Source organism: Octopus bimaculoides, chromosome 14 (genome assembly GCF_001194135.2).
Source record: "Octopus bimaculoides isolate UCB-OBI-ISO-001 chromosome 14, ASM119413v2, whole genome shotgun sequence".
NCBI lineage: Eukaryota > Metazoa > Mollusca > Cephalopoda > Octopoda > Octopodidae > Octopus > Octopus bimaculoides.
Genome location: NC_068994.1, coordinates 44,875,687 through 44,887,607, shown reverse-complemented (window position 1 = coordinate 44,887,607; position 11,921 = coordinate 44,875,687). Strand labels below are relative to the sequence as shown.

Genomic DNA, 11,921 nt, shown 5'->3' with positions numbered 1-11,921 from the left:
TTTTTAAAAATTTTCTCTCTGCCATGCTCTTTAATCAAACAGAATGGGAAAAGAAATCAAAAGTACCAATGGACACACCAGTTTACATATACGTCTAATGTCTAATTGGTTTTTTGTTTTTTTTTTGTGGGTTTTGGGTGGGTTTGAGATTTAAAAAAATAATGAGGTGAGAAGTTACTTTGATATTGAATCCATCCTTTAACATGTGGGTATATGGTAGTGACTCCTTGCTTTCATGCAGTGTCTTTTGGAAAAATTAGTCTAGAAATGCTCCTTCTCCAGAAATCATTCACAAAGATATCATTGAGCCCAGCATTGAGCTTCCACTGCATACAGTGTTTTCAGTGAGATAGATTCTATTTACAGTTAGTGAACAGTACCGCTCTATGGTACTTATTTACAGCTGGGTGAACAGAACTATGGTTTCTATTTGTAACTGTCAGGGACACCTCTCAGAGCTGGTTGGTGACAGTTTCTGTCTGTTCACTTAGTAAATCAGTTCTCTGTCCACTTAGTTGCTGCCACAGTTGTCAGTGTGTAAGTGTATATTTGTGGTTGATTTTATAACTATATAATCTGTTAAAGACTGAAGTGTTTATAAACAAATAACCACAAACAACATTGGATGTTAGCAGAGATTAACGAAAAGTGATATTCTCTCATGTCACTTGTCTACTCAGACTATGAGATGTGGTGTGTTAATACATGCTGGTCACAGAGTTTAGATTACTTAAGTTTTCTTTTTTTTTTTTTTCACTTTTTTTTTTTTTTTTTTTTTTTTTTGGTCTTAATCTCTCTGTTCAAATAATTAACTTTTAACTTATCAGCCCTTTTCATCTTAGTGTTTGAGACAAAGTTGATGCTGTTGGTTCTGTAGAATAGATTTAACATTTAAAAAATTTTGCATTGTATTATTGTGTGTGTAGTTGTTCTGAATATATTTATTCTTGGTCAACAACATGTGCAGACCTGTTAGTAGAGACATAGTTGCATTTATCATTCTCATAACCTTGATATATCGTGGTTTGGTCTATTTTGTGTGTCCTCCATCATGCTGCAGGTATGCTTATGTATTAGGTTATTTGTATCTGCAGGCCATATCAGTTATAGCATGATAAAAGTTATTGCTTGATATTACATGTTAAAGATTATCACTTGAAAACTGGTCTTGTGATAATTAGTTATGGTTATAGTTTCAATGGTATGATGGGTAATGTAGTCCCTCTAGTTTTCTGGAGATTGATAAAATATGTTCCACTTATATAACTAAGGTAAAGGGTTCAGCCCTTAAGCGAAACTAACTTCTGCAGTTGAGTTCTATTTTTTGCTAAGCTATTATCTTAGGATTTGAATACTATTTAAATTTTAAAATATTATTTAATTATCAAAATTTTTTTTCTCCCTTTCTGGTAACTTTTTTTTTTCTCCCCTAACTCCACCCCCCCCCCCCCAAATTTCTCTCTCTCTTTCTGGTTGCTGATGTATGGCTGATCTAATCTTATTCTTTCTTTTTCTCAATGGACATGTAGGGTGCACTAGTGGCTATAAAGAAGCTTTCACAAGTGGAGATCAGGAACCATGGGTGTTTCGTGGTGGTCTTCAGGCAGAATTCCAAGTATGTATGCCAATGGCTACTACAACAACTTTTTCAGCAACCCTAAAAATCCTGGCACCAGATGTTGCAACAGATTTCAAAATATAAGCAAATTTTTAATTGAAAAGGAAAAATAGACAACTGAAAAAAACCCATGGAGTCTCATAGAAAGAAAAAATATCTAAAACTTAAATGCCATTTTTTTTTTTGTGTGTGATTTTAACCTTAATTGCGCGAGAAATAATTTTAAAAATTCATTTTTAACATGCAACTCATGAAGCAGATGATCATTTTTTGATATCTATAAAGAAATATTATGTTAGCTAATCCTACAAACTTTTTCTGTTGGTTTGTTTGATTTTCTATGTTTTGATTAGAAATAAATCCACGAACAATGTCTTGTTAAGTGGAGATGCAAATCGTTCATAACTGTAACACCAGATATTTTGATTTAATCAACACATGTTGAAGTCCTTGTAAATGTGAAGCTTGAGGGCTGATGGTGTAAGCCTAGCTGCCAAAGTAGAATTACCATCAGTGTATTAATGGTGCTGTATAAGTGACACTACAGCTGAATAATAGGGATGATGATATAAAAGATAACCTCTAAACTCATTTCATCAAATTGTAAATGATAGAGAGGTGGTGGAAATTAGATTGAGAAGTAGATTAAAAAAAAAACCCAAACAAAACAAAATGTGCCTTATAGATGCTAACAGTAGAAACTGTAAAGTGATTGTCTGCCTCATGTGTTGTATCTCAAAGTCATAATATCAATTTGTCTGTTATTTATTTATATATTTATTTATTTCTGTTGATGGTTGATTTTTAATATATTTCTTCAAGTACAACCACCTTCCTCAAGCTTAAAGAAAACACACACTTCACTAAGACTGACTTTCATTTTTGGCGCTGCTTTTCCTTTTTTTTTTCTTTTTTTTTTTTTTTTTTTTTTTTTTTTCTGTGAAGAAATTCAACTTTACCTGACTTTGGAATACAACAGAAGTTTTCATGCTCTCTATACTTTACCTTCATTCTATTCAGGAAAATTATTCTCCCGTGCTACCTTTCTCTGTCTCTCTTAGCAATGGTTCCATACTCCTCTCGATGATGTTTTATGAGATGTATTGTCGTCACCTTCACCAGCTCACTAACTATTTTACTTTTAAGCTGAGTTTTAAGTTTAATTTTAATTTTCCCACCTTTTCTGACTGAGAATTGTATTAAAATATTTTGACATTTTTTCAGTATGACTGTGTGTGCATATGTCTGTGTATGTGCATGTATACATATATAAATATAAACCTGTGTGCGTATGTATATAATATATATATATATATATATATTTATATTTATATATACACAGACACATATATTTGTGTATATGTCTATGTACCTCTGTACATAAGTACATATATAAAATTTATATACATATACACTCACATACATTTTCTGCATTACAATTTTTTCCATACTGATTAAAAAATTAATAGTTTAAACTTAATATTCTAAGCTGAATAATTTTATCCAAGAGCTCTTTAAAAAGTTGTTTTGCAGGAAACTTCCAATGTTGAATTTCTTCAAAACTTTTTTTTTTTTTCTTGTTTATTATTAAAAAAGAAACATTCTTTTGCAGTTGCAAAGATGTGCGCGCTGAAAAAGACTTTTAACTCTAAGACCAGAAATCACTTTTTTCTTTCCTTAACAAATATATATATTTTTTTATATATAATTGTATATTTTAAAGTAAGTTTTGCTTTTATATAGGTACAACTAAATTAATTTTTTTAAACTGCTTCTTCCTTTCACTCTCTATATACATGTATGTATATATATCTATCTATATATATGTATGTATATATTTTAAATATATTTATATATAAATCACATAGATATAAATTGTGGAATTTTAGATTTTTTTAAAATGAAAATGATTTCTGATTTCTTGGAGACTTTGTTCACCTTGATGCCCTTGTGCTCTATGCTCTGCTGGTTACTCTCCTCTCACTTGATTACACCAGACTGGAATCATTGTTATTATTATTATTATCAGTAGCAATAGTATTAGTACTAGTAGTTGTATTTTTAGTAGTATTACCTATATATATATCATTTTACATGTTATTATTGGATTTTAGAAAGCTAATACAAGCAAAAAAATTTGGAATAAACGGATTTAATAAATGTTAGATGTTTTTAATGATTAGAAAGAAATTCAAAACTCAACACTCAAAAATTTTAATGACACCGTTTGAGGTGATTAATTTGTGCTGTTAAATCTTTTAATTTTGTATTAATTTTTAAATGCTTTTTCGTTAAGCAAATTCTCCAAATCAACCAGCACTGGTGACATTTTTGTGTACACGTGTGTGGTTCTATTGGTTTATAAGGAAAACAACTGAAGACTCTTGTTTTCATGTATATCTTTGCAAGTTAACTTGGCAGAGACCATTCCTGTCCGAGATTATTTTTCATGGGGTAAATTCTAATGTAGCACTGAAAGCTTACGAACCACTTGTCAAATTTCCAGTGTTTCTGCTATTTAGAGGAATAAATTTACTACTGTATGGTACTGGTTTTTCAATGAGGTAAACCGAGCTTTTGTACTTAGTATATTAGCAACAGCTGTAATGCAGCATGGTGACAAGCTATGAGCCACTTAGCCACTTAACTATGCGGCTGGTTGGTTGCAGGTAGTTTGACACTGTATTAACCTAATTCCAAGGGATTTGGATGCTTTCAGACATGTGCACATTGGTACACACACAAACTGTAAACATTAGTTGTATATGTTTTGTTAAACTCTGAGAGAGGAGTAGCTAATATGAGCATAAAGCACTGTGTTCTTTGTTAATCCCTCTTTTTTTTTCTGTGTTAAGCTTGAGGAATGTCTTTTGTGCTGAATAAAGAAGTGGAGCAGACGCTGGGTAGTCACTTAGATACTTTCCCGCCTTCAATTACACACCACTTTTCCTTCCTCTAACCCCAATATTGACAGCATTTATCAGTAATGTTATTAACTCGCCACTCTTTTTGTTTTTTTATTCTTCAGTCTAGTAAATCTTCCAGATTTATTGTATTTTGGGGGTAAGGGATGGTGCAGTGTTGCTTTAAGTACTACTTTGGTTTTGGTGGCTCAGCTGGCAATAAACGGCTGCAAGTGGGCCTCTCTTAATCTTCAGCTTGTTGTGGCAACCGTCACGCGCTATTAAACGATATAGGATTATGCAACAGATACTGACATAGTTTATGTAAGGGAAAATGTAGTGAAAGATGGTGCATCAAATGACCATTTCTCCAACTGGTGGCTTGGTCCAAATGACTGAAGCATTGACTGAATTCTACAAGCAGCACCCTATCTTTCTGTATATTTTCTTTTAGTTGTTTTAATGTGGAAGATGTTTCACTAATTCTAACTTTTGATGTTGTTTCTTAGCTTAGGTATTGGTAGCTGATCAAAAGAAGCATTGAACTTAACGCTTAAAACGTTTTGTTAATTGTCTCAAGAGTCTAGTTAAAATATGGAGTTTGTGAAACTATTTCACTATTCAAAGCACTTGCTAGCAGGTGCAAGCCATTAACGTGTCTTTGAATCATCAAATAATGTGGAAGTATTTGACTATCACATCAAAGTAACACCATGGCTTTGTATTATCTTTCAAAGACATTACATTTTTATTTTTTCCCGCATTTCTTAAACTTTTCTAAAATGTTGAATATTTTCCACTATTTATCATATTATCTATTTTCTCAACTACCTATTAATATATTGTTCCTGTTTAAATTAGTGTTGTATAATAAATTCCCTCTTTTCGGCACTTGTGCCGGCTGCTTTCTAAGTTCTTTGCACAGGCAAATGAGCTGAATGAACTGGCTCCAATCCTCGACTGTGCCGCTTTCACTTTGGTGAAAGTTTACTACAAATGGAAGCATGCAGTTTTCCATTCATAGTAAATAACCTGGATAAGATTACTGAACAGAGTCAAACACAATGACTTGCCTTCCATTATATGTATATATATATATATACACACAAACAATAGTTGTGATGGTACTGGTAGTAGCAGTGAGTTTTTCATTTGGAATTTTCTCATTGGTCCTTTTTTTTTATATTCCCATTTCACTATCATGAGGTTCTTGTTTGATCCTGCTGCATGGTATCTCAGTCAATTGTCTTTTACTTACCAATGGCTTCAGGTCAATCTATGCCTTGTCAGTAAAATTGAGAGACTGACACTGTGTGCAAGCCAGTTGAATAGGCTGTTCCAGTAATTCAAAGGGCCAGCCTTATCCCACCTTGTACCATGCTGATCCCATAAGTGTCTGTAGAATATTCAACTACTAACACCTAACCTTTCACATTGATTGAATAACCAGAATATTCATCATCAAATCCAATGCATGTACATTCATGCTTGTAAATGCTTTCTATAAGTTAAATAGTGTAGACAGGACTAATGGTATAGAAGTTTGGTTTGCAATTACGAAGTCTTGATTTGGACTTCATTGCATGGCATATTGGGCAGTTGTCCTCTAGCATGACTGTTGGTTGACAGCTTGATCCAACTCGTGAACTACACTTGTAAGTCAAAATGCCAGCCTTATCAACTAACCGTGTTCCATGTCGGCATATGTGTCTGGAATACTCAGCTAGTTGCATTATATAATTCAATAAGTATGAAGTTCAGTCGTTTGAACAACTAGAACACATATTAAAACTGACATTAGATCCATTTACAAATACCTACATGTATTTATATATACATGCACATAAAGAACAGTTAAGCTGGGTTGTCTTCAAATATGAATTAAATCCTCTTAACCTGTTTTGAAGAAGTGTATAGTTGGTGATGGAAGTATGAGGAAATTGTTAGCAAGAAGAAGAAAAAAACAAACCCTCATCCCCCATAAAAAAAAAGTCTTCATTCTCGTCGGTGCCCCTATCAAAATCTCCCATGGTCTGCTCCTTCATTTTCTTAACTTTTTTTAGAAAAAAATTAAAGTGCGATTATATGGGGGACTTGCCCGTAACATCTGCGCAAGCGAGCTCTGCAGAAATGTGTCACTCATTTTTGCGCGTTGTTGCTAATTTGTTTCAAATTCTCTGCAGGATTACTAATGGATGGCTTTCTTTTTTCTTTCTCTCTTTTTTTTTTCCCTTCGGATTTTTTTTTTCTTTAGCACATGCTGCCAATAGATGGCGCTCATGACCTCTTTTTCCTGAAACCTCCAGAACCTCCCGTCAACAAGTTTTATACGATACGACCGTACGTTTCAGCCGACGAGGTAGGTTTTGTGCTGCACGCCCCCCCATCCACATTTTTTAACCTTTCTTTCCTACTCCAGCTTGCGCACTCTAAACATTCATGCGACAAAACATTCTTATCATTTTTCTAGCTCTGATTATAGTATGTCTGTCTTCTGATGTTTTTCTACACTGTCTTTTCGGACGGCAAATTACGAGCAACACTCGATAAAACTCAAGATTGGCCGAGTGTGGGTATGGTGTTTTATATATTTATACACATTTGCTTTTTGTTTTTGTGGTAGAGTTTCCTCCCACCCGCCCCCTCATTGCACTGCCTGACATAAAAAAAAATACAAGAAAGGTAATTCTCAGTGGATCTCTTGTGATTTTATCCTCGTTATAATTTTAGAAATTCAAGAGTACACTCACATCAAAAGACAAAGTCAAAAGTTATCCAATTGACTACCCAATTCCTACCAAAATTTCAGGACTTGTGCTTCTAATAGAAAGGATTAATTATTATTAATATTATTATTATTATTATTATTATTAAGAGCAGTTGATGGTAGAATGACTATCCAAATGCTTAGTTGCTTCCTTTTCATGTTTGAGTTCAAATTCACCGAGGTCAACATTCAACACTGCTTTTCATACTTCCAGAGTCCATAAAATAATGTACTGGAGTTGGTATAATTGACCAACCCCTCACTTTTCAAATTTGTGGCTTTGTGCTTAAATTACAAATTATTTGAGAGTAGTGGATACAGTGACAGACAGTACTTTGGAGTATTTATTTTGGCTCTTCATGTTTTGAGTTGAAACCTTAAAGTACTAGCTAAGCACTGGGGTTGATGTAATCAACTTACTCCTTCCCCAGTTGCCGAACTTGTGCCAAAATTTGAAACCGTTAATGGTAGCAAACTGCCAGAAGTTCTAAATTCCCGTAGAGTTAACTAAATCCACTACATTTGTATCATGTCAATGGTATGGAGTCATCATCATCATTTAACGTCTGTTTTCCATGCTGGCATGAGTTGGACTGTCTGGCAGGAGCTGTCCAGGCTTCAATTGTCTGTTTTTAGCATGGTTTTCATGGTTGGATGCCCTTCCTAATGCCAACAACTTTACAGAATGTGCTGGGTGCTTTTTATGTGCTACTGGCATGGGTGCCTGTATCTGGCACTGGCATCAGTGCATTTTATAAGGCACTGGCATCAGTGCATCTTATGTGGCACTGGCACGAGTGCATATTACATAGCACTGGCACCTGCAAGAGAAAGACCTCAGCTGGGAGGAGTGGGGCGCATGGTCATAGAGAACATGCTTGTATGTGTGGATGGCTGTAATTTTACTTAGCTTGATGTGTCTTCTCAAGTTAGCAAATCGACAAGGGACTTAGTGATAGAAATAATAGAGCAATGGATCAAATAATCATTTACAGTATTTTTTACTATGCTTTATGTTCTGAGTTCAAATCTCCCAGTGGATAATTTGTGTCTTTCATTTCTGCAGAAGTTGATAAAGTATATATATATATATATATATATACCAGTAATAAACTGATACTTATTTAATTGGATATAAATTTGTAGCCTTGTGATGAAGTTAGTAATTAAAATTATCATCATGATCACCATTATTAATTATTGTTAAGGATGTTGTGTTGACAGAAATGGTAGTGCCCTAAACTAAACGCTTCATAGAAATTAAGTGATTTCTTTTTTCTTTACATTATGAGTTCAAAATTCTGGTGTGGCTCCTTATAATAAGTACCAGTTATATACTGATAATGATTCAAGCTGACTGTATATTCCTTTTCACTGGAAAAAATTGGAATCGATCCAAAAATGTAGGAAACTAACCTGAGTTAGGGAGGGAGTCTCTACTTGGTTACTTGACCAGCTAAAAATTGAAGCTAAACCTGATTCGAATCATATCCTGTTATTTTGAAAAAAGAGGGACACATTAAATAATGTAGTCCTAGATACACTGTGTCTGGAAAAGAAGATAGAATGGTCATGGCTTGAATGCTTTTGATTATAGCTTTATGGAATGGATCAGGGCTGAAGTGGGATGAAAGCAGGAGGAAAACCTCAATAGTCTATAATGTACCGGTGTTGTAATGGGGTGTGCTGTATATTGGTAGCATTAGTAATACAATGAGGAAGTTGAATAGCAGTAACAAAATGGTGTCACACTAAGTGATTTTGCGTCTTCTGTACATCTATATAGACTTCCAGTCCCACTGGTTTCTTCTGTTTCACTTTAGGGTTGATAAAATGAATACCAACTACCTATATTATTCCTTTACAAATTTGGGGTCTTGTGGGAAATTGCTAATCTGTTTCATATTTCGTGTTCCCATCTGAACTAGGGTGTCTCTATATTCTTACTTGCTATGTTATTGGTTTCTTTCAGCCGGCAATATATGAAGTGTGTCGTAGAACCTGCGATGATGGAATGGATGGCACTGATGTTTTCCCAGGCATGCCAGACCTTATAGGAGACAGGTAATGTAGTAACAACAGCAATTATTATTATTATTATTATTATTATTCCTTTCATCCTTTCAGGGTTGATAAATTAAGTACCAGTTAAGTACTGGGGGTCGATGTAATTGACTATCCCCCTTCCCCCAAATTTCAGGTCTTGGTGCCTATAGTAAAAAGGATTATTACTAAGGTGACAAGCTAGCAGAATTGTTAGCGTGCAGGACAGTTTTGTCTGTCTTTACGTCCCGAGTTCAAATTCCACTGAGGTTGACTTTGCCTTTCATCCTTTCGAGGTCAATAAATTTTAAGTACCAGTCAAGTACTGGGGTTGATGTAATCGACTATCCCCCCCCCCTCCTCATATTCCAGGTTTGGGCCTATAGTAGAAAGGATTATTATTACTATTAAGGTGGTGAGCTGGCAGAATTGCTAGCACTTCTGTCGTTACGTTCTGAGTTCAAATGCTGCCGAGGTTGACCTTGCCATTCATCTTTTTGGGGTCAATAAAATAGCTTTTGCAGTTTTAACAACTCGTTAACAAAAAGGCTATTCAGGTTAATTGTGTAGGTACATGTATATGCATTTCTTGTATCACACATACATTATTATCTATGCTAAATGTCTTTTTTAATCTTTAATTTTTGAGTTCTCCCAAGCTATATTTTAATATATCTTTACTATTCTATATGACAATACAAATATTTTCAAAAATCTCTTTATCTGATTCTCTCTTGCAAAGTTTAAATACTTAAAATTACTCAGAATTGTGTTGTAAACAAGTTACTAAAACTGGTAGGATAGGGAAAGTTTTGTTTGTATGAATTAGATTGGAAATAAAAATAAAGGTTATGTATGTTGGTTTGTGTGTATGCGAGTTGTAGTTGAGAAATGAATTTTCCAGGCTGGTCATTTGTTCGAGTATTTTATTGCTTTTCTTGTATAGTTTATCTGTGTTTTATCTCCCTTTTTTTTTAAGCGCAATCAAACTACATTCCAGTCTCTACACTAATTTATATGACACTAAAGCAATTCTTTTCTGTACAGACTGCTTATTTATTCAAGTAGCCATTGCTTGTATACTGATAGAAACATTTTTAGGACTGTTAACTTCATCTATAATTTTTGTTTCTAATTTTAATTAAAAAGATTAAAAATAAAATTCATTTACTGTTTTGTGAAAAACACATTTCAAACAGTTGAGTCTTTGTTGTTCTTGTTCTTGTTCTTGTTTAGCCACAAATCAACCTTGACCTTGTAGAACTCTCATTAACTACATTCCTGTCATGATCATACCATTTTCTTCAGACATAATTTATTTAGCACTACTTTATCTATTTCTTGCCCCTTTTGTTTTTTTTAAGTTGGTAGAATGTTAGTTGAGAGAGAATTAACTGTTATTTTTAGCAGATCACACCACCATGTAGCGGTTCTTGCATTAACTTCAGTTGAGTCTGTGTTGTCAGGGGGAACACGTGTACATTTGTTCAGGTTGAAATTGAAATCACCAAGCTTGGTTTCATGCAACATTTTAGCAGTCTTCTTATCCTCCATGTCATAGACTTCATCATCATCATCCTTTAACATCTGTTTTCTATGCTGGCATGGGTGGGATGGTTTGACGAAAGCTGGAGAGCTGCGTCAAGTTCCAGCCTGATTTGGCTTGGTTTCTACAGTTCGGTGTTTTTAACATAGCATTGGCATGAGTGCTCTCTTGTTGTGCCGTCACAAGTGCTTTTTATGTGGCACTGGTACAGGGCTCCTGCAGGCCAATCCCCTTCATTAGAAGCGGCATCAACACTGCAGCAGTGGAAGGCTGGTCTTCTTGAGTGTGATATGATGAGAAACAGGAACTAAACCATTTGAAGTGTGTTGTACTGTCTGTAATCTCTCTCTGTCTCTCTCTTCTTTCTGTCTCTCTCCGCCACGTCAAAACGGTAGAGGAGTAGGGGCCGAAACCAGACGTGGTTCCTCCTGATGATGTCTTGAGCTAACTGGATCCTATAAAGGAGCTGTTGTGGTAGCAGACCACGAAACATGGTTGAAATTCCATTCCTGTCATGTTTAGAAATGAGAAATATCAATGATAAGAAACCTTTACTTAATGAATGAGCCATTTCTTTTTTTCTCCATTTCAGACTTGTAGGTGGCTTATTAACCATCAACCAAGAATACTGCTTTGTTGTCGAGGACGAAAAAGGTGTATGTTCCTATGCTCTCGCGGCCCTTGATGCCAAGATGTTCCAGCAGAGGTCACAGAATGCATGGATTCCAGCCATGTGTGAGAAATACCCGAAACCTGTCAAAGATGAGTTGACGCCCGCAGATGTAAGTATTTACCTTGGACAGCAGAATCATATGTTTAAGGAGGATTCTGGGGAACTTTAATTCTACTTGCTGGAAACTGGAAGTAGTATTAGTTGTAAGAATGACACTATTCTGCCTGTATCTTTCACTACAGCTGTCTATCTGCTGAGTCTGTCTTGTCTCCTCCTAGATGGCTAATTGTCCTGTTCATCAGACAACCCCTTTCTTTCCATATGTTGGTCTCTCTCTCTTTCTCTCTCTCTCTCTCTCTCTCTCTCTCTCT

General features: G+C 34.9%; 1 protein-coding gene across 1 annotated transcript in view; it reads left to right on the top strand.

The window, feature by feature from the left end:
• The window catches only part of LOC106884279 (protein O-GlcNAcase), a 48,128-nt gene that overhangs the window by 33,655 nt on the left and 2,552 nt on the right, over positions 1 to 11,921 (top strand). The window contains exons 11-14 of the mRNA XM_014935571.2: positions 1,530 to 1,615; positions 6,776 to 6,880; positions 9,261 to 9,352; positions 11,470 to 11,659. Coding sequence (XP_014791057.1) covers positions 1,530 to 1,615; positions 6,776 to 6,880; positions 9,261 to 9,352; positions 11,470 to 11,659 — 473 coding nt within the window. The remainder of the gene's footprint in view (positions 1 to 1,529; positions 1,616 to 6,775; positions 6,881 to 9,260; positions 9,353 to 11,469; positions 11,660 to 11,921) is intronic.